Source organism: Saccopteryx leptura, chromosome 1 (assembly GCF_036850995.1).
Source record: "Saccopteryx leptura isolate mSacLep1 chromosome 1, mSacLep1_pri_phased_curated, whole genome shotgun sequence".
NCBI lineage: Eukaryota > Metazoa > Chordata > Mammalia > Chiroptera > Emballonuridae > Saccopteryx > Saccopteryx leptura.
Window position 1 is genome coordinate 197,942,817 of NC_089503.1, and position 21,574 is coordinate 197,964,390.

Consider the following 21,574-nt stretch of genomic DNA (forward strand, 5'->3'; position numbering starts at 1 on the left):
AAGCTCTGTTACTTCTGTCTTTCTGCAGAATTAACAGCTGACATTCACTAATAACTTCCAACGTGCCAGGAACTGTGAGGAGCCCTCGGCATGCATGAAATTTAGTCTTAACAGCCCTATGAGGCAGGTCTTTTTATATGCCCCATGTTTGTAGGACACCATAGGCACTGACCAGTGCCATCCTGGTTACTCATCCAGTAGGCGGTAAAGACAGGACTCCACCCACGAGCAACAGATCTCAGCCGTCACTACCAAAGCCCTACGGTGGCCCGCCATTCCAATCTCAAACACTTTGTGGAAGAAAGAGCACTTTCGTGTGGACACAAAAGCCAGCCCTGCCCTGAATCTGTTTACCCAGCTACAGATGTGCAGATAAATCTAGGTCACATGCTGAGTCTTCTTCGCGGCCCTGCTTCTTGGGCAGTCAGATTACTTTTTTATACTGCAGCCACCATGTGAGAGTATGTCTACTCGTCTGACCATTTCTCCTCACTCTTTTCTTTGAAGAGAGAATTCTCACGGGACATCTTTCGAGCTGGGCTGTGGGAGCACAGGGGGCAGAGGTGGCGCGTAGAGAATGAGGAGGGATCCATGAGATGTTTAAAAGCCACATGTGGAAACCCTCCCTTCAGTAAAGCTAGCGAGTCTCCGGGGATGTCCCCGATGGCTTCCTATCCCAGGAAATGCCTGGAACGAGTCAACTATAGCAACCAGTGAAGAGCACAGGCTTCCCACCAAGTCATCACAGGGTGAACCAGGGAGGACGTGGGAGCCAGGCTGCAGGCAGACTCGAGGGAGCCCCGGGGTCCCGCAGGAATCTCAGGAGACCGGGGGACAACCACAGTCAGGGGCGTGGGGCTGAACCCACTTCCATTAGATCTACGTGTGAGCAGATGACCCTTGGCTGAGAGTGGGGTTATGTATTCATGTATCCAAGCTTAAGTCATCCCCACTAGAATGGCTAAAGTTTCCCCCAGTGACAATGCCCAATGTTGCCAAGGACATGAAGCCACCGGCATGCTCATTCCGCACTGACAGGAGCGCACATGGTGCAGCCGCTTTCAGAGAGAGCTTGGGAGTCTCTGATAAAATTACACAGACACCTGTCATATGATCTCACAGTTCCCACTCTTGAACAGCACAGGTGTGAATGACGCTGGTCCACTTACACTGTGGACTTTTTTTTAATACACACACTGGGGAAATGTTTGGAGATTTGCAACAATTAAAAAAAAAAACCCTTTCAGATGAACCTTAAAAATGTTCTGATGATCGTTGCAACTAGATAACCCCTGATGAAAGCATTATTTAGACACTTATACTAGATAATGTGACATCAGTGGATTACAGCCACCACCACAGTTCTACATCTTGGGACAGGATAAAAGCCGTGAGGAGAATACCAGAGGGTAAGGAAATGAAATGTCTATGTCACAGTAGAGTTTCCAGCAAGATTCAACCCGACAACTAACGTCTAACAGCTATCAAGCAGGACATTGAAGCACTGGATAACTTGTCACTGTTGTATTACTTTGTAAGTGTGCAGAGCAAACTGTTCTCTCCAAAGAAAGAAAAATATTTTCAAATGACCTTTTATGAAATGGAGAATGGCTTACCTCTTTCCTGTGATTCTTGATTGGCATACAGAGAATGCTCTGTGTCCTGTAGCCTGTAATTTGGTCGACTTCTGCATTGAATCGAGGATCCTAGTAAGGACACAGAAATTCAATTGAATGACTGACCTGTTCATAGACTGATTTGATTTTCCCCCCGATTTATAAGATTAGAGAAATCTAACCTTCGACTTACCTGGTTGCTCTGAATGACAATTTTATTGTTATAAAAGGCATCCAGTCGTGGCAGTTCAATATCATTTTTGACAACAAGAAATTGGAGGGTTTTTTTTTTTGAGAAGCTAATGTTTATGAGAATCTGAAAAAATACAGGCTCACACAAAATGTTCATAAATAAAGGAAATTCAAAAGATGAATCAGTTTCCCTAGCCCGACCTTGATGCAGGAGACGATAGCCACTTGCTGCCTCTGCGGTACAGCTCACATGTCCCTGTCCCACTGACTCGCTCTCCTGGGCCATCTGAGCCTCCTTGCTCCGAGCCTCTTCCCTTAAAACCTGCCGCCTTGGCCCTGGCCGGTTGTCTCAGTGGTAGAGCGTCAGCCTGGCGTGCAGGAGTCCCAGGTTCGATTCCCGGCCAGGGCACACAGGAGAAGCACCCATCTGCTTCTCCACCCCTCCCCCTCTCCTTCCTCTCTGTATCTCTCTTCCCCTCCCTCAGCCGAGGCTCCATTGGAGCAAAGTTGGCCCGGGCACTGAGGATGGCTCTGTGGCCTCTGCCTCAGGTGCTAGAATGGCTCTGGTTGCAGCAGAGCAACGCCCCAGATGGGCAGAGCATCGCCCCCTGGTGGGCATGCCGGGTGGATTCCGGTTGGGCGCATGCGGGAGTCTGTCTGACTGTCTCCCTGTTTCCAACTTCAGAAAAATACAAAAAAAACCCTGCCGCCTCCACAATGACCCTCCCAACATTGCCTTTACCTCCCCTGTGATGACAGCTCAGATATGTGTTCTGCATTTTGTCCTTCTAGCTCAGGGCTTCGTAAGAACTGAAATCTGGTCTTTTCTTCCGTGTGTGTGTGTGTGTGTGTGTGTGTGTGTGTGTGTGTGTATGTGTAAAAGCCATATGGCCTCAGTCAGACTGTAAACAACTCCTTAATATTTTGAATGTCTTTCCCCTTTTACCAAATACCTCACGACATCCAGTAATCATAAAGGACTCTGAGTGGTATGATAGTTCTTTTTTTCTTCTGTTGTTTTTAAATTTTTATTTATTGATTTTAGAGAGAGAGAGGAAGGGAGAGGGAGAGAAACAGAAATATAGTCTTCCTGTATGTGCCCTGACCAGGGATCGAACCCACAAGCTCTGAGCATCAGGATGATGCTCTCACCAACCAAGCCCTCTGGCTAGAATGAGGTATGGCAATTGTAACCGTGGGTGCAGAGAGAGAGAGAAAGATCCAGGGGACTTCCCATCAGACTTCAGACCGGGGAGAGGAGAGGTAGGCTGCAGACTCCACGAGGGGCTTCTGTTGGCTCCTCCGGGCGTTCCTGATATTAGCACAGGACCTCCAAAGTATGTGTTAAATCAATGAAGCGATTCATGAACAAACGACATCATCGTTGTCAGATGTGATCATTGTTAGCTTATTACTATTTAAAGCAAATCCTGTAGGCGGCAGGGGTGAAGCACACCAGAAGAAATGGGTACAGCACCATGTGGGGTAAGATTAGCTCGGAAACAAGCATACCAGAACATAATCACTGGAATGAGTGCTCAGAGCAGTCACCCTGGGAAGTTATATGCTCGACCTAATAATAGCATCACCGCTCTGGCAAGTCTGCGTGTGGAATTCCCTTCAGAGAATATGGAATAGCCACACTAGAAGATCCTCATCTTTGAAGGTCATTTCTTTTTCTTTTCTCTTCTTTTTTTTTTTTCAATTAGCCTAAAGTCATGCAAAGCCAAACCTGTAAATGCAGTAAATGAATACATCAGATTCACTCAATTAGGGTCAGAAATGAGGCCAGTTTTTCCCTAAGAGAACTAGTCTTGGCAGTAAAGATAATTTTTTAAAAAGTTATAAAACAGTGGGTAATCAGTATACATATTTTATATTATAAAGTAACCACAACTGTATTCTTGCTTTTTCTGCAAACATGCTTAAAGTTATATTGATACACAGAGAAAACCTTAGCTGAGTGTTTCTAAGAAGTCGTTCTTAAGTAACGTTCACTATTGCAAAGTTATCTAAAAGAAGCGGACAGGATCCTGATGTTGATGAATTAAAGAAGAAAAAAAATTAACTTATTCAGTGAATTACTCCACAAGCCAATATCAAAAGGTGGGCAAAAATGCATCATCAGCAGTTACTTTGTTAATGAATATTTTCATTACGAGACCAAACTCAACTCTCATCAAGACAGTGGAGTTACAGAGATTGAAACTTGCAGGAACTTTCACCGGGTTGGTTCGGTGCAGACAGAAAGTTAACATCAACAGCAGCCTGGGTTTCACTCTTCACAGGCAGGTGGGAGGACCGCACACCGCCCCCCACTCACTTCGGGGGGGGGGGCCTGGGCCCCGCGGGGAATTTCCCTTTAACGAGCATGCAGAGAACTTTCCGGGGACTCCGAAGGAAAAATGGAACACGTCTAGGACCGTGACTGCTCCTTTCACTGGTGCGGGTTGAGAGCAAAACGGTGACACCGGTCAGGAAAAGGTTAGGCCCTGGGGTCCCTGCCCAGCCTGAGGGGACCTCGTTCAGCAGCTGGGGCATTCAGCTGAGTCACAGACTGCAGTCCTTAGCCGTGAGGACCATGCCCCAGCTGGAGTCTGCACAGGAGGGACATGCTACAAAACAGCTGGCCTGCGTTCTTCCACAGTCTCTGTCATGGAGGAAACAGTGCGACACTGTCTCTGTCCCAGGCTTAATGGAGGGTAAGAGACAGGGCAGGTGTGCGCTGGCTTTGATCCCGATGAGAGCATTCCCAGAGGAAAGCATGACTCTAAAGGACAGTAATGGAACAAGTGAGCCCATCTGACTATAGACTTATGTTTATTTTTTAATTGAATTTATTGGGGTGACACTGGTTAGTAAAATGATCTGGGTTTCAGGTGTACAGTACTACAGTACATCCTCTGTATATTGTCTGGTGTGTTCACCCCCCCCCCCCTCCAGTCACGTCTCCTTCTGTCACCATTTACTGCCCTTTACACTCTGCTACCCCCCACCCCCCTTCCTTCTAATCACCACTGTTGTCTGTGTCTGGAGCTTTCTCCTTTCTCCAATCCCAGCAGACTTGGATAATAGTATCGTATCCTAACACTTCCTGATTTTAATAAATGCATTATTACAATGGTACAAGAGAATGTTCTTGTTGAAAAACATACTGAAAAATGACTGAAATATTTAGTAAAGATGTCTCCAACTTATTAAATGGTTCAGAAAAAAATAACATGCCCACGTGACTCCTGTACATTGCACAGAGGAAAAGAGAAAACAATACGCTGATAAGCAAACGGGGCGGAAGTTCCCCAGGGAATCCGGGTCACGGGTGAGCAGGGGCTTCCCATTGCGGTCTTGCAGCTTTTCTGTAAATTTGAAATGACAGAAAAAGAACAGAAACCAAGGAAGGGAAATAACGTGATTGACTTGCCAAATTAGAAGCTGGTTTTCTCCACAGACTGGCATTTAAAGATAACGCCTGAAGCTAATTAGAAGAACAGTGAGCAAAGACAGATACAGCCATTCCCAAACTGTGTTCCCTGGGGCACAGTTGTGCCGTGACAGATGGCCCATGTATCAAAACGGAAACCGTTGCTAGGGTTATTTCTTCCTTCCACAATTCATGTTGGAAATGATTTTATTCATCAGAAGTTCATTTGAGAGAGCCCGCATTTCTTGAAGCAGAAAGAGGGACCCGCAGGGGGGACAGACAGGAAAGAGCGATGTGGGCATGGGAGGAACAGCAGCTGCGTGGCCATGCGACCCTCCCTCAGGACCCCCGGGCCCTCCCCCATACGTGGAGCGGCTGTCCGGTGGAAACAGGAGGAGAGCCCGTGCTTCTGTGTTTGTGTTCCCGTTGACTTGGGAGAAGGAGGGCTGTTCTGACAATGGGAAATCTCAGGGAGGCTGAAGGCTTCCACAGGACAGGGGCTAGAGGTTCAAGGCCATCTGTGCTGGTAAATACTGTGTCAATTCACCGAGACGGAGGGATGCCCAGACAGCTGGTAGGACCTTATTTCCGGGTCTGTGAGCGGGTCCCCTGAAGATTCAGTGTGTGAATCAGGAGGCCGAGAAGAGTGGGTCTTCCCCAGTGTGGTGGCTGCCACCCACCCAGAGTGGGGGTGCTGAGCAGAACAAACAGGCAGACAGGGCTCTCTGCTATCGGTTCTGTGTCTCTGAAGAACCCAGGCTAGTCTACAGCTCAGTCCAGAGTCCAGATACCAGGTGAGATCTACATAGTTTTAAGTGTAAAGAAAACGCCAGACACATAAATAGTGCTGTTCTGATCACTCCGCATCGCTGTCTCATTAGAAACAAGCCCTGGACCATGTTTCAGAAAGCGGCCCGGGTGACGGGCTGATGCAGGAGGTGACATGCGACTGAGCATGGGCCTGTGGGCGGCGCCCACCCGCTCGCCCTCCACAGAGGTCTGCAGTCTGACCAAGGACGACTGGTCTAAGCTGCGGGTCTCCTCTTCCACTGTAAGTATAGGAATGTTTCACTTTATTAGTAAAAAAATAAAAATAGCTGATGTCTCCAACTTATATCATTCTGCTACAAAGTTTTAAATAGTGAATCAAATGTTGATTTTCTCACAGTTAACTTATCCACGAGACTTGATTCTGAGCTTCAGTCTGAGCATGATTATACTTCATGCTGTTTTGAGTTTGTTCTTTTTACCATGTGGTGACACACTGTTAAAGTGTCCTGGGGTCCAATAAGGTTAAGAAATACTGCTACAGAGTATCGTTTTTACAGATGGATGTTGAGAGACTGAGAAAACATGAGACTGTGTTCTCATACTCTGACTACTTTCACAAAAGGTTATGAGATAGTAATCTATTGAAATGATTGGTGGGGACTGACTCCCACTGTTCATCCCAATGTAAATTATAGGTTGCAGGTCAATTCCACAACTTCTAATGGAAGTCCCGGGACACCTATCACTTCTGCGAGGCCACTATAAACACAAGCAGGTCCAGGGTGCCAAAGGTCAGATGGCAACCTGGCAATCGTGGGGTTGAGGCTCCACCCTGGGCACATGCCAGGTCGAGGACACGGCCCTTTCAGACAGCCGTCCAAGAATTAAACCGCTGCCACCGCGAAACAAAGATTACACTGCCGGCCCTTAAAGATGGGAAGCAGACGACACAAAATGGCTAAGAGTGAAGAAGTTCTCGGGCAGGAGGACCTGTGAACCACACAGGCAAATGGAAGTGTTCTCAGCACAGTGGAAGGAAGCCTGCCATTCTTGGGACTGGACTGCTGCTGGGAAGTGGAAACCCAGCTGTCACCTAAGACAGGAAGGGGATTCCTCAGCTGTGTCCTGAATACCCGTCCCGGGTTCAGCCAGGGTGTGACATTACTGCAGAGGTCAAACCGGTCATGGTACAGTGCCAGGAAGAACCCAGTTGAAACAGAAGGCTCCTCCAGATGGAGTCTGAGAGATATTCCCGGACTTCAGCTCTGGAAGCTACTGCGTCTCTCCAAGCTCCTACCCTCCCTCAGTGTTCCTTGCCTGTTGCTGGCATAGATTCCTTTGCCTCCACAGCCTGGGTCAGCCTGGATGCCTCCACAGCCCGGATCATCCTGGACGCCTCCACAGCCTGGGTCAGCCTGGACCCCTCTTCCCCGACCTCTGCCTCCCCTGGTGGCCGAGTCCCACCAGTGCCACCTCCTCACCTGGAACCCACTTCCTCCTGGTCTGTAAGGCTTCTGACCCTCACTTCCTTGCACGACTGACATCACTTCTCCTCCCCGGTTCCGGAATTTCCCCTCTACTTCATGTTACAACCGCCATAACATTCACCTCTCTAAAGCACCGTCTGACTCACACGGGCCCGCCTTTGGAACCACCAAAGTGACTCCTCCCAGCCCTGGACCCCAGCTGCACTCCCCAGCCTGGCACCCAAGACCGCATTCACTGCCAGGCTCTGCTCTTCCAGCTGCCCACGGTGTGGGCAATGACCACGTATTTCCATGCAGCACCCCGTCCGTCTCCCGTCTCTGCTTGAGGCCTGTCCGGACAAGTGAATCTTACTGAACACACATCTCCATTGGCTGAAACCTTAGCTCCTGTCCAGGGTCCCTTATCACAATTGCCCCCTCAAATAACCTTCCTCCACTCCACCCCCCAAACTGCTGTCATTCCCTGCTTCCCTGAGCCCACCACACTCTCCTCAGCATCTCTTATGGTCTGCTTTCTAGTCTACGTGTCTACTGTGCCTACTGTAACTTTTGTTGAATCAGTACTTACAAAGATGACTAGACACCAGGTACTGGATTAGGTACCAGGGATACAGGAGTGAATAAAAAGGTGACCACCCTGGAGTCACATAGAGGAGGTGCCGGCCGCGGTGACCGTGGACCCTTTATAGTGGAGTTCTCTACCCTGCCCGGCAGGGAGCTACGACAGTCGTCTCTCTAAAGTGCCTAAAGTGCCAGAAAGTATGTCATAAACAAACAAGGTGTCATTCAGTGAAGATGTTTTGTTTAAAACCTGTAATTCTATTAATGAAAAGGATCACTTTAAGTGTGAAGCCTGAAGAATTATATTGTATAATCTCCGAGTCCAATTAAAGACTTGTATGTAACTGCAGCGGAAGTGGAGGAAGTAACAAATTCCTTCCATTGAAATATTTTAGAGTAAAATTTTCCATTTGTAAGACTTCCATAAGTTTATTTGCTTAATTTAAAAAAATGGAAGAAAGAATGGAAAGAAAGAAAATCAGACATTGGTGTCAAGGGGACTTTGAACGAATAAGATATTGAATGGGAAAGTTTGTAGGGCTTTTTTGGACAGTTTCTGCTCTTGTGATCTGGGATCTGATTGGTTCTCAGAAGGTTGGTGGAGGTAACACAGGGGGGTGTGCACAGAGATCAGGTGAGAGATGAGCATGCAGCTATGAGACGGGCTGTTACATTCTCCTCAGGGGCAAAGCAAAGGAGGGTTGCTCAGGACCGCGGCCTTGACTCAGCCACCAGGCGAGAAATGGTGGCATTTCAAAGATGAAAAAGTTCCCACCATAAATTCCAGTTTTAAATAAGTGTATAAATTGTTACATCTGTTTCAAATATCCCCTCCACCTATAGCCGCGCCGCCTGGTGCCCCTGCCTGCAGCCCTGCCTGGTGCCTGCCACCTGGTGCCCCCCACCCACAGCTGTGCCACCAGGTGCCCCCGGCCCACAGCCCCGCCCGTACCCTCTCGTGCTCTAGCACCGCCCCCTCCAGGGTCCCCCTCACCTCATAGGCATCTTTGATGTTCAGGGGCTCCCCTTGCGCGGCCACGTGCCCCACGATGCCTTTGTTCCACTCCAGGCGGATGCAGCTGTTGGAAGCTTCCTCCAGTGTGGACCCTTCGGCCACGTCGAAGAGGCGGCTGACGAGGAACTTGTCGTTGGAGCTGTCCTCGCAGACGAGGAACAGCGAGTAGCGGTCTGCAGAGATGAGTCCGTGGATGTGCAGGAATATCTTGTGACATAAGGCCGTGACATCCAGATGACTAGAAATGTCCTTCACTAACTCCAGGAGCCGTGAGCACTGGTCCCCCTCGTCCTGGTCAAAGCGCGGGGGCGTGAGCGGCATCTGCTCCTTCTTTTCCGTGTCGGAGAGGAAGCTCACAGTCCCCTCAGAATCCTTGACCACGATGGGCCTCAGAGGCCGGTCGAACTCAGAGGCTGAGATCTTTCTGGCGGGCGCGGCGGGGACACTGCTCTCTGCGCGGGGGCTGGGCGTTGTGGGGCCAGAGCCAGGGTCCAGGTGGCCTCGGGTGCCCTCCTTGCAGACAGGGATGGTGTGGACTCGCTCAGCAAACCATGCATTGACCATTTCTCTGTGGGACAGAGCAGGTGGCACGTTACCTATGGTGGGGCTCCCGGGCCAGCCGTGACACCTCTCCCGGGGTCCGCTCACTAGATCCTAGCCCACTAGCTGTCACAGAGAATAGAGACCAGGGCGGTTCTCGAAGACTGCGGCATTCTGGAAGGGTATGGGGGACATTTTAAAGAAGTGTGATGTCCACGTGCATGTGTTTTGGGACACATAATCTAGGACACGTCAAACATCCAGCGTTTCTCTCAAAGCCAGTTTGTGTTAAGATACTAGATGCTGCATTTGATGATGGTCTTAGGAAACCATACATATGGAAATGTATTCGTTGTTTAAAAGAAAATTGGTTCTGTAATTCAATATGCAAAAGCTAAAAACAAATGTTTTTTGTGTTTGTTTTTTAAAGATTTTATTATTAATTTTACAGAGGTAAGGGGGGTGGGGGAGTGAGAAGTATTGACTCATAGTTTCTTCATTTTAGCTGTTCATTGATTGCTTGTTGTGTGTACCTTGACTGGGCAAGCCCAGGGTTTCGAACCAGTGACCTCAGCATTCCAGATCAGCACTCTATCCACTGCGCCACCACAGGCCAGGCTAAAAACAAATGTTTAAATTTGGCCAGCTCCCATGCTTGATTTTAGATAGCTTTATCTACTATATCACTAAATACCGATTCAATTTAGAAGAGGAAATGGAAAATATAAACAATTTGACCTGGTACATAGAATGATTGTAGGCTTCTATAAATATTACCCCAATAATGCCTGTTCAGTAATGGTAAAAATGAACTCTTTTAAATGGTCAACTGCTGGTATAAAGGATGAAAATTTAAAGTAGGCAATACCTAATTTTAAAAATTCAGCCCAAAAAACCCTAAAATTTTTGTTCTTCTTGTGAAAGAAACCTGTTAGAGATAAAGGCTTCACGGTGGGTGATTTTTCTTTTTTTAAACAAACATACCAGATCACACACGTGCAAGGACTGCTCAATTCAAATAATTCTCCTTGGGACAGTCATCTTACACTAATCGACAGTGTCATTACTCTTCTTTTGGAACTAAATTCTAAGAAAATTCATAAGCCACATAAGAATATTAGTTTCATCCAAAAGTTACTTGTTTTTCACTAAGCCTTCCTCTCAAAACAAACTAATAAACAAAATTAAAAAAAAAAGAGTAACAGCTAACTTCAAATCTACGTTATGCAGACTTTTTCTCCAAAACTAAAATTTACCTTTAAAAGAAAAACACTACCCCTGCAAAAGCAATTTAAAAAAAATTTTTCTTTTTAAATCACCTTTAATAAAAGCAATACGATCTCCACTCTATAATAACGTATTTATTATGTTTGTCAAATGGCCAGGAGAAGGAAAGTTGGATGATGCACTATTTTGGGGAGTGTTGGGATATTGACACACTACAATCTTTTGGGTTGTAGCGATGATTAATACCACCTCTTTGAAGGGCAAACAGCCGATATCTAACAAATTTTAAAATGCAGTTATCCTTTGTCGCAGAGATTTCCCACATGCAGCAAAAGAAGGACCAGGGTAATGACTGTAGCATGGGATGCAGTTGCAAAGATGAGAAGCAACCCATCCCCCACCCCCACACCCCCAGTGGAAGGCTGGGTGCATAGAGCACAGCACGTTTATACAATGAAGCACTGGGCAGGCCCTGATACATGGTTCTATGTATCGATGTGAATAATCTCCAGGATTTATTGAGTGAAAGAAGAAGACAGTAGATACAGGAGGAAGGGAGGGGTTGCCTTTCTTTCTGAGTCTCTACTAAGACAATGTTCATCTATGGCATGTTCCCTTAATTTCTTTCTCTTGAACAACAACAAAAAAATGTATTGTTTGATGAATAGATGTTATTCTGAAATGCTCCCAGTCTAGAATGGAATGGGTAAAAAAAAAAAAAAAGGTAACATAGATTTTTCTATAGACGGCTCACAATATTAGGCAATAGATACAGTTTCAAGGTCTCTTCTAAAAGTAACACGGTAGGAAGGTATATTGTACAGGTCACAAGTAGATATGTACCTAAGACACCGAGTTTTAAAAATACAAGTGTCCCAATGTTTTATAAATTCATGTCGTGGTGTCGGACAGACTTTCCGGTGACAACAAAATACATCGAATAAAATCATGCTTTATCTTAAAAACTCCAAAGAGAGGGCGCCATTCTCTGGGGGACATTGATATCACCCTCCAAAGTCGCAGCTGCAGGGTCAGAGACGTCAATGCCTGTGGGGAACTTCAGGGAGCTTCTGAACAAAGCTCTCTTGTAACATGCGAGACAGAGAGAAGCAGCGTGTCTACAGTGACACAGTTCACGTGCTTCAAAAACACATACATGTAGTTTAAATTGTTGAGTCAGTATACACATAGGCATTTTAACTATTTTAGCTGCAAACCTAAATTAACTTGGCCACAACCCCTTCCTACCTATCCCACTGGAAAACGGAAATGGAAGTTTCTCTTTTTTGTTTTGTTTTTTTTTTGGACAGAGACAGAGAGAGTCAGAGAGAGGGACAGATAGGGACAGACAGACAGAAAGGGAGAGGGATGAGAAGCATCAATTCTTTGTTGCAGCATCTTAGTTGTTCATTGATTGCTTTCTCATATGTCCCATGACCAGGGGGCTACAGCAGACTGAGTGACCCCTTGCTCAAGCCAGTGACCTTGGGCTCAAGCTGGTGAGCCTTGCTCAAACCAGATGAGTCTGTGCTCAAGTTGGCAACCTCGGGGTTTCGGACCCGGGCCCTCTGCATCCCAGTCTGACACTCTATCCACTGTGCCACCACCTGGTCAGGCGGTTTTTCTTTTTTAATCAGAGCACCTACGTGAGCACTCCATGCGAGTGTTGGAAAGAGAACTTCGGGCGAGAGAAAAGGAACTGCTAACGTCCCGCCGGTCACTGGGCTCTGGTCTCACTCCCTGCCCATCCCCTCACACTGATACATACAGAACCAGCTCTTCAGTTGCTCAAACTAAACGTCTAAGAATCACTCTAAATTTGCTTCTTTCGACTCTCAGGTCCAGTCCAAGTCCTTCCAGCTTGACCGCCAAACCTTTTATCCCAGTCCGTTTCTTTCTTCTCCTGTCCGACCAGCGGCCCAGGCCCTGCCATATCTCATCTGGACATGGCCACGGCCCCTCCCTGGTCCCTCTGACATTATACCTGGCCCTTTCTACTCACTGTCCACCCAGCGGCCAGCAAATCCCGTCACAAAGTAGATCTTAACATCTGAGCTACCCTGCATGGCTTCTCACCAACCTGAGAATAAAACCCCAGCTCAGTGAAACCCCACCCATACCCCAGTACCTGTCGCCCACGCTGGCCTCCTTGGGGTCCCTCAAGCCCACAAGCTCTAATTGTCCCCAGTCTGGGATCGTGTCCCCTCCTCATCACCTGGCTGACCACAGCTTCCACGCCCCCTGCTCAGACAGGTGTTCCCTGACCACCACCCCCCTCACGTGGCCTCTAGCACATCAGGGTCCCACTCTACACCATCTGAATTCTTCCTGTTGGAGACTTTCTGTTTTTTTTATCCATTGCTGGTGTATTGTCTGACTCCTCCTCCGACATGTAGATTCCATCTGGAATACCTGTCTGTCATTCCCTGCTCACTCCTGTGCTTAGAAGACGCCTGTCACATAGTATGTCCTCAACAAATATTTCTTGAATGAACAAATATGTGAAAGTCCCTAACTTAACAACATTGACAGGAGTGACAGTATTTTGAATCTCTGAATGCTGGACATTTGCTACAGAAAATCAACATTATGTGTTAGCAACGGATGTTCAGTTACCCTCCTGATGTAAACCTCCCACCCTGCAGTGCCCAGTATGTGTCTTAAACAGAGCCAGTGCTCAAAAATTCTTTGTTAGGTGGGGGGGGGGTTGTTTGTTTGTTTGTTTTTTGTATTTTTCTGAAGTGAGAAACAGGGAGGCAGAGAGACAGACTCCCGCATGCACTCAACCAGGATCCACCTGGCATGCCCACCAGGGGGCAATGCTCTGCCCATCTGGGGTGGTGCACCATTGCTACCAGAGCCATTCTAGCGCCTGAGGTGGAGGCCATGGAGCCGTCCTCAGTGCCCAGGCCAACTTTGCTCCAGTGGAGCCTTGGCTGTGGGAAGGGAAGAGAGAGACAAAGAGGAAGGAGAGAGGGAGGGGTGGAGAAGCGGATGGACGCTTCTCCTGTGTGCCCTGGCTGGGAATCAAACCCGGGACTTCCACACATCAGGCCGATGCTCGACTGCTGAGCCAACCGACCAGGGCTGTTATGATTTTTTTATTACTATATCAAATTACCTCACAAGTACCTTACCTCTAGGTATTTTACTGGCTTGATGAACTCAGTGTTACAGGACGCAGGAAATGCTGATGTAGTATATTCAGTCACTCAATCAACCACTTTTATTAACCATATCATGGAGGGATGGGGTTTCTCACAACCACATTATTCATTATCAGAGTCCCTGTAGTTACATGTGCGTGCAGGAAAGATAGGTTATGAGGACATCAAAGCAATCACTTAGGCCTCAACCACAAACAGCATGAGGTCATCCTGCACATCTCTGTCCTTCAGGCAGCCCTGGAAGGTTTGAAGTGCACAACCCTAGGATGACCAACATCCTCTGAAGGCTGATATCTGTCCTCTCCTGACGCTTCTCCATGTCAGGGCAAACCACCGGAAGACGGGAATGAAGATTCTTACACAGGATACAGAATGTGGAGTAGACAGAAGTGATCTTGGAGAACTGCTCTAATTATCACACAAAGCCACTGACAATTAAGGGTTGTACCCAGTGAAAGGCCGCCTAGCAAGTGAAGAATAATGGTGTACCGATACTTGAAAAGAGAATTCTATTTGAGTAATTACATTCTAGATTAATAAAGGCCCTTGGAAAAACTGATGAAGTCTTCAAATATTACTTCTAAAACACTATTTGGGAGGGGGGGAAGGACTCTCTTGATCCCACTATGAAAGTCAATCACGAAGTAAAAATATTGTGTGTGGTATAGTTTTGCCATAAAATTAATGTTTTCTTATCCCCTAAAAATTAGCATTGAGTTTTCATGACAATCTAAATTTTATGAAATCTGAAATACATTTACTTTCATAATCTGCGTTTCCATTTTTTGAGGGAAAAGTGCCAATCAAAACCTTTTCACTAATATTTTTCCATCTTAATAGGTGACCTTTTTTGCTATAATGAATTATTCTCTCAGGTAAAGATCCCAGAGCGTGTCGGGCACCTAGCCGGACGCCAGGGTACAGTGATGAGACCAACCAGTAAGTGATCTCTCCAAGTCGAACTTTAGGTTGTGACCAGAAATTGATTGATATACACGTTGGGTTCTGCTGTCACATGAGGTTAACCATGGATGCATATGAGTGAATAAATAAGGAAGAGGGACTGTGAACAGGTCAAGGACAATAGTCAGAAGTACCAGGTGGCAGTCAGTTAGCCGGGCAGGTGATTCTGCCGGGGCCACTGGCTTCCACAGCCCGGGGCAGGATCTATCTACCTGCCCTACCTTCTGTGGGATGTGGAAAAGTCTTCACCTCCGGGCTGTTGGGGAGAGCCCAGCACCACGGTATTGAGACCTGGTCAGGCAGGCACCAACGACCCTCCTGAAGAAGCTAACGTCAACGGCTGGGTCAAACACACTGTGCCATCCGGTAGCGGCACCAGGACTCAACCCTTGGTCTCCTCTCCTGAGCCCCATGGCCCACGAAAACATCAGTGTTCCCGGCCCGTTGACGCCCATTGCACAGAAGATACAATGCTCGCTGCCTTTGAGAGCCAAAGCCCAATGCGGGCCCGGAGGCAGGGAGGCGCCTGTCACTTAACAGTGACACATTCTCCAGCTTACCCCTTTCCCACCAGGTCATAAGAGGGTGACAGCCTACACGTGGGACATGAAGGCACTGTTTCCAAGGACTCAGAGAATAAGGACTTTGCAGGACGTTGTCCTTAAAAAAAAAAAAAAAAAAGGGAATCCCATGTCTTGTTTCTTGGAAAAGAGGTCACGTTTTATGAATAAGGCAAAACACCGCAAATAATAGGTGACAAATGTGTGCGAGAGAAGAGTCATTCTGAAGAGTTGCTAGCTTTAAAACTGAGTTTCCCATAAACAACGGGTGAATTTTAAGGGGAAGTAGCATCTGAAATTCAGATGCAATGAAGTGCCCTGCCTCTCTGCCTCTGCCCAAGGCTTCTAGCGTCTGTTTTCCCCAAATGACGCTGCTCGGAGCACCGGTGACAAAGAGCAGGTGGTTCTGTGCAGCACGCGGATGAGCCCCAGGCTACCGAGCCGCCCATATGAATATTATCACCACAAGGGCACCACGGCTCTGGGCCCACCACACTGTGACTCTGTGCAGGGCAACAACCCTTGGAAAGCTCTTGCGTTCATAATTGGTGGCATCCCAATTCCTCCTTGAATCAAGCTTTTCCATTTTTTACTCTCAAAACCATCCCGTGTTGATATACTATATTCATCAGAGAAAACGCCACTTGCAATCTACTTATGAAAGGGGGGCGGACCAGTCCTCAGCCTGCTCAGAATTCTTGGAACTAGAAAGCATCGTCGAGAGGCGGAGTCTGTCAGCCACGTGTCCCTAAGTCACACCTGATCTTAGCATTTGCTCCTGATGGGACCTGTGACGTGGGGTAAACAACCTCCTTCCTCTGAGTTTACATGGCACCCTCCGCCAGACTGGAACAGCACCGGCTCGGAAGTCTTTGTGAGTACAGGGCACCGACTGTGTCCGGCAGGGTGGAAAGTTGATGGTACCAGACTGGTATGGTGGAGAACGATCAGAAGAGGACTCTAGTTCCAGCTGCAAAACCTCTTGGGAGTGCAAAGCCGACATTTCAGCCCCTGGATATGAACCACTGTAGTATCAGGCCAAAGGGACCGTGGGGTCCCTGCAAAGGCTGACTTCAGCAGCAGGCCAGGAGGACACCCTTTGGTCAGTTGGCTCCCTTGGGCCATTTTTGCCCTACCATCTTCCTGGTTCATAAGGAGGAGAAAGACCCCCTGGACGCCTCCCTCCTTGCTGGGGGGGGGGGGCAAGTCGAATTAGAGAGTGCAGGTGTGAGCATTTCAAATCATTCCGTGAGGAGGCTGCTCTCTCCACTACCCTCGTGCTCCGCCTAACGGGGAAGCAGGGCCAGGGTACGTTCCTTTTCCTCGTGACGTTTGGCGATGAGTTGCTGTAAAGGTGACTCAGGTTTTCAGTCTCAAATCCGTTGAAATGATGAATCCAGTCAGCAGTGTGTTGTCTTACTGCTGTTCTACCCTGGGGAGTGTAGGAATCTTTAGGGATATCAGGGGACGATTTCAGGGGAGACCCTTGCCGCTCAAGGGGGTCACGCAGTGACGATTCGGCATGAAAACCGAATCAAGAAGAACAATGTTTTGATTTCACGCGGCTTCTTTACGGGGCTGACAGCCCGGCTCTGTTGGAAATGCTGTCACCAGGCGGGCCGAGCGCCCTACAGAGCAAAATGAGTTCACTACGACGAAGGCCAGGCCGCAGCCACTGCTGCCGCAAAAGGCTGAACTTGACATTTCCAGCGTCTGACCTTTGGCACTCTTGGTGATACAGAGGGATGAATCAATGCATTTGCCAATGATGCAAGAGGTCACAGGAATTCTGTGGGCTCGGAAGCTGGGCAGGTGAAACGTCTTGTTTTTTTTTACAACAGTTGTCACAAAAAGTTCATTTCATCGAAATTACGCACATGGCAGAAATAAAGTGCTGTGCATTTCGTTCTACACACCCTGAGTGCTTCTATTTTCTACGTACATGGCCCTGGCCAGTGGCTCAGTGAATAGAGAATCAGGCCGGTGTATGGATGTCCCTGGTGCAATTCCTGGTCAGGGTACACAGGAGAAGTGACCATCTGCTTCTTTTCCCCTCCCTTTCCCCCTGCTCTCCCTCTTCCCCTCCTGCAGCGAGTGGCTTGATTGGTTTGAATGTGGCCCCCGGCACTGAGGATAGATAGCTTGGTTGATCAGAGTGCATCAGACCCAGGTGCTAAAAATAGCTCAGTACTTGAGCATCAGTCCCAGACAAGATTGCTGGGTGGATCCCGGTCGGGGTGCATGCGGGAGTCTGTCTCACTATCTCCCCTCCTCTCACTTAAAAAAATAAAATAAAATAAAAATAAGTAGATAAAAAGTGTATCATTCTTACAATGGTAGATTCCATTAAGTTAATAATCAAATGTAATGGTGCCAAAACAGTAACGCCTCTTTGCGGATGTCCAAAGAAGTTTAAGTTCTGTGTACTGCATCCACATCATCTCCCACTTTCTAGAAATTTTATAAATTGATTAGTACTATTTATTGAAAAAAAGAAATAAAAGGTCACTCAAACTATACACACCGTTAAGAATGAAAACATTTTCCATTTTCCAGTTTCTCACTTTTGTTCAAGATTATTGTAAACTTGTTGCAGGGAAGAAAACTACAATGTATAGTTTGTGCTCTAGAAACTTTTCACCAATTGGAGAAGTCACAGCCTCTGCCATGTGCCTGCTATCTAGAGGGAATAACTAGAATGTGCAAAGCTTACTGATGGGACAGGGAATGCAAGCACTCACATTGCATTTCAAATAATATACGGCATTAGGTGAAGAGACACGTACACCCTGTGTCCAGAGGGCTTCCTGCAGCAGTAAGTTTTCTTGCTCCCACAGCTGAACTGTTCAGTAATCTTCCAAAACAAATCTTGAAAAAGACAGACATGCCTTAAAAATACATAGTCAATATTCCAAATGTCTTAAAAGGGAAAATAATTTCAATACTGTGCCTAGGTTTTATGGAATATTTCTTGGCATCTGGAAGAGCGCAGAGAGAAAAACTTTACGAGGCTAAGTAAAAATGCGATGTAAACACAGCTCTCAGGAGTTAAAAATATTAGATGAAACCTACTTGCAAAAGCACACGAGTTTAATGTGTTTTGTCCTCTTGCCTAAAATAATGTATCAAAGGATTAAAAATTCTTTGAAAATATACCGTACTTAGGGCATTGGTGTTCTGAGGCTAAAAATAGAACGGCGATGGCCCCGTACCTAAATTCTCAGCCACTCTATTTAAAAAAAAAATGTCATTGGACAGTTCCCACTTTTTATACTCTAAAATTATATATGGGAACGAGACCCAGTGGGCCACATCTCCGGGCACAGTACTCAGGGTGTGCTTGCCTGTGAGAGGCCCCGGGAGAAACTTCAGCCTCTCCCTGAATGAGAGGCCACAGCAGGTAAACCTGTGAGCCTCTCTATTCTGCTTCCACTGGTGCCGGAGCTGAACTTCCCTCAGTGGGGCGTGGTGGCCAGGGGCCTGAGTGGGGCGGACCTGGGCTTCAACCCCAGAACACCTCCTTTCGCAGGTGGGACCTCAGGAACGTTACTTATGCTCCCTATGAAATGGAGACGGGCAACGGCCCCTCTCTCAGGTCTCTGAAGAACTAAAGGAAATGATGCCTATAAAAGGACAGTATGGAGTCTGGTCCCCACGGTTGAATGCATAACAGTTATTGTGTTTAAGTTAATAGAACATTAAATGGAGTGTATTTTCAAAAGTGCTTTCTTTTTTGGACATATAAAAAGAACTTATTCAGAAGGCTTCTATAGAAAAACCAGATGTTAGCCATTGTTTCTTCTTAAATCCTAATATTAAAATAGTGCATTAAAGCACTATTTCTCTACAGAAAGACTCCTATTTTTTTTAAAGTTGTTTTAATGTAAGTCTTTTCTCAAAATAGAAGAGAAATACCCAGACTCCCCACATACATAAAGATCAAGAATAATACAAAAGCTCAAGAGCCTAATATTGAGCTGAGAAAAATAAATGGACGAATGTAAAACTTGATTTTTTTTATCATACGTAGAAATCAATTTATTTTTCAAAAATAAGTTGTAGATTTAGGGGACAATTTTTTTGGTCCAAGATATCAATGATACTATAAGACTGACAACAAATGTGAGAAACTATACAACTAACTACCTATGGCAGAAACCATGGCAATATTTCTAAATAACCATCATTCTAATCCAGAGGATGGTGATAATACTCAGTGGCTTTGATCCTCTGCTACAGGAGATTTGGGGATTACAGTTGGCCCGCTTAGCTCCTACCCAAGGGGGTTCACTTGGGGAAATTCTACGAGTAGGTGAACACCTGGACCCCAAGGATGGCCATGTAGCAAGTCCCTTGAGCAGCAGCATTTGGGGATGTTTGTAAGATGCCTCAAAATAATGGTAAAAAAAATTATAAGCCCTGAATAAACCAAACACACAATACATTCTCATGTATTTAAGTCTACTATTAAAAACATCATCACCCTGGTAGAGTAGCTCAGTTGGTTAGAGTATTTCCCTGATACACCAAGGTTGGGAGTTTGATTCCCGGTCAAGGCACACACAGGAGAAATGCCTATCTTCTTCCCCACTCTCGCTTCTCTCTCTCTCTCTCTCTCTCCTTCTCCTGCAGCCATGGCTCATTTGAGAGAGTTGGCCCCGGGCACTGAGGATGGCTCCATGGCCTCACCCCAGGCGCTATAATAGCTTGGTTGTCGAGCAACGGAGCAACGCTTCAGATGGGTAGAGAATCACCCCGTAGTGGGCTTGCTAGGTGGATCCTGGTCAGGACACACATGGGAGTCTGTCTCTCTGCCTCCCTACCTCTCACTGAAAAATAAATAAATAAATAAATAAATAAATAAATAAAAATGTAAAAAGGGGTAACCCCTTTTGCTTTCTCTCTAGTGCCTTTTCCATCAGCGGTGGAAGAAGTTTACTCTCCATCTCTGGGAAGACCGACCACCTTGTCACCATGTGCAACCCAGCACTGCGAGTGTTTGCGTGTCTGTCCGTCCTGCAGTCAGTCACACCGCACCCCCCAGGGCAGAGGGCATGAAAGAGGAAGCCGCAATATACAAATCTGCTTGCAGACCTAGGGCCAGCCCTGCCCTACTGCGCCTGTAAGAAGGAAAGTTTCATGACTGTTCCAACAGAGAACCCCGTGGGCGGAGTGAGTCACCACAAGGCAATGCGGCCGAAGGCAGCTGACCGCCAGACCCTTTGTCCAGCAGTCTGGGCCGCTGTGGCTTTGCCGGGGGATGTAATAAACTCTGTCAATGGGCATTTGGTTTGAGTTTTTTCATTTTTTCGTAATCAACTTATGCATTTATTTTTGGTATTACAGTTGCATGCAGGCTGTAACTATGATTAAATTATACCTCCTCTTTAACATTCCACGTTTAAATAACGTTAAAATAAAAGGAAGTCAACAACACTAGGTAAGGTCGCCATTTGGAAGTCCTGGGTGGATGTGCCCTCATCACTTTCTCGTGGGAATGCCCCCGTCCCCCAAGGACAGAGCAGACTGTGGGTGACCTGCCTTAACAAAGTCGTCAGACTGCACTATTCTGGACACAACGATGGGTCCAGAGAGGCATGGGGCACAAGCATGGCCAGAGTCCTTGTGAGGACGGATATGGAAGGGAGGGAACTTCTCTAACATCAGAAGTTTAAGACCTTCATAAACTTGCCAAGGAGAAACTTTTCCAGCCTATAAAGAAGTACACAGGAGAATAAAGCCAACACAGCAAACAGCCCAAAGGCGGATAGATGGATGGATGGACTGATGGATCAATGAATGGACAGACGGACAGAGGAAAAACATATGGATTAAACAGATATACAGAGAAACAGACTGAATCTTGGCAAGATCATCTGATCAGCTAAATTTCACAGCTGAACTAATCCCCAGAAGCTTCAATGATGTGAGTCAATTCTGTGTGAATTCAAGTTGGGTTTCTGTCACTTGTGACCAAAGCTTTCTAGCTACTGTAATGGATACCAGTAAGAATGCCTTCCTTTAACAGGGGTACGTTACTTAAGTTAGAGAAAC

General features: G+C 46.8%; 1 protein-coding gene across 3 annotated transcripts in view; it reads right to left on the minus strand.

Annotated features, from left to right (window-relative positions):
- PDE5A (phosphodiesterase 5A) overlaps positions 1 to 21,574 on the minus strand; it is a 104,832-nt gene that overhangs the window by 75,232 nt on the left and 8,026 nt on the right. For all 3 annotated transcript variants that reach the window (XM_066384430.1, XM_066384449.1, XM_066384439.1), the window contains exons 2-3: positions 9,043 to 9,631; positions 1,617 to 1,706 (exon numbers count right to left, since the gene is read on the minus strand). In XM_066384430.1, the coding sequence (XP_066240527.1) occupies positions 1,617 to 1,706; positions 9,043 to 9,631 (679 nt within the window). The remainder of the gene's footprint in view (positions 1 to 1,616; positions 1,707 to 9,042; positions 9,632 to 21,574) is intronic.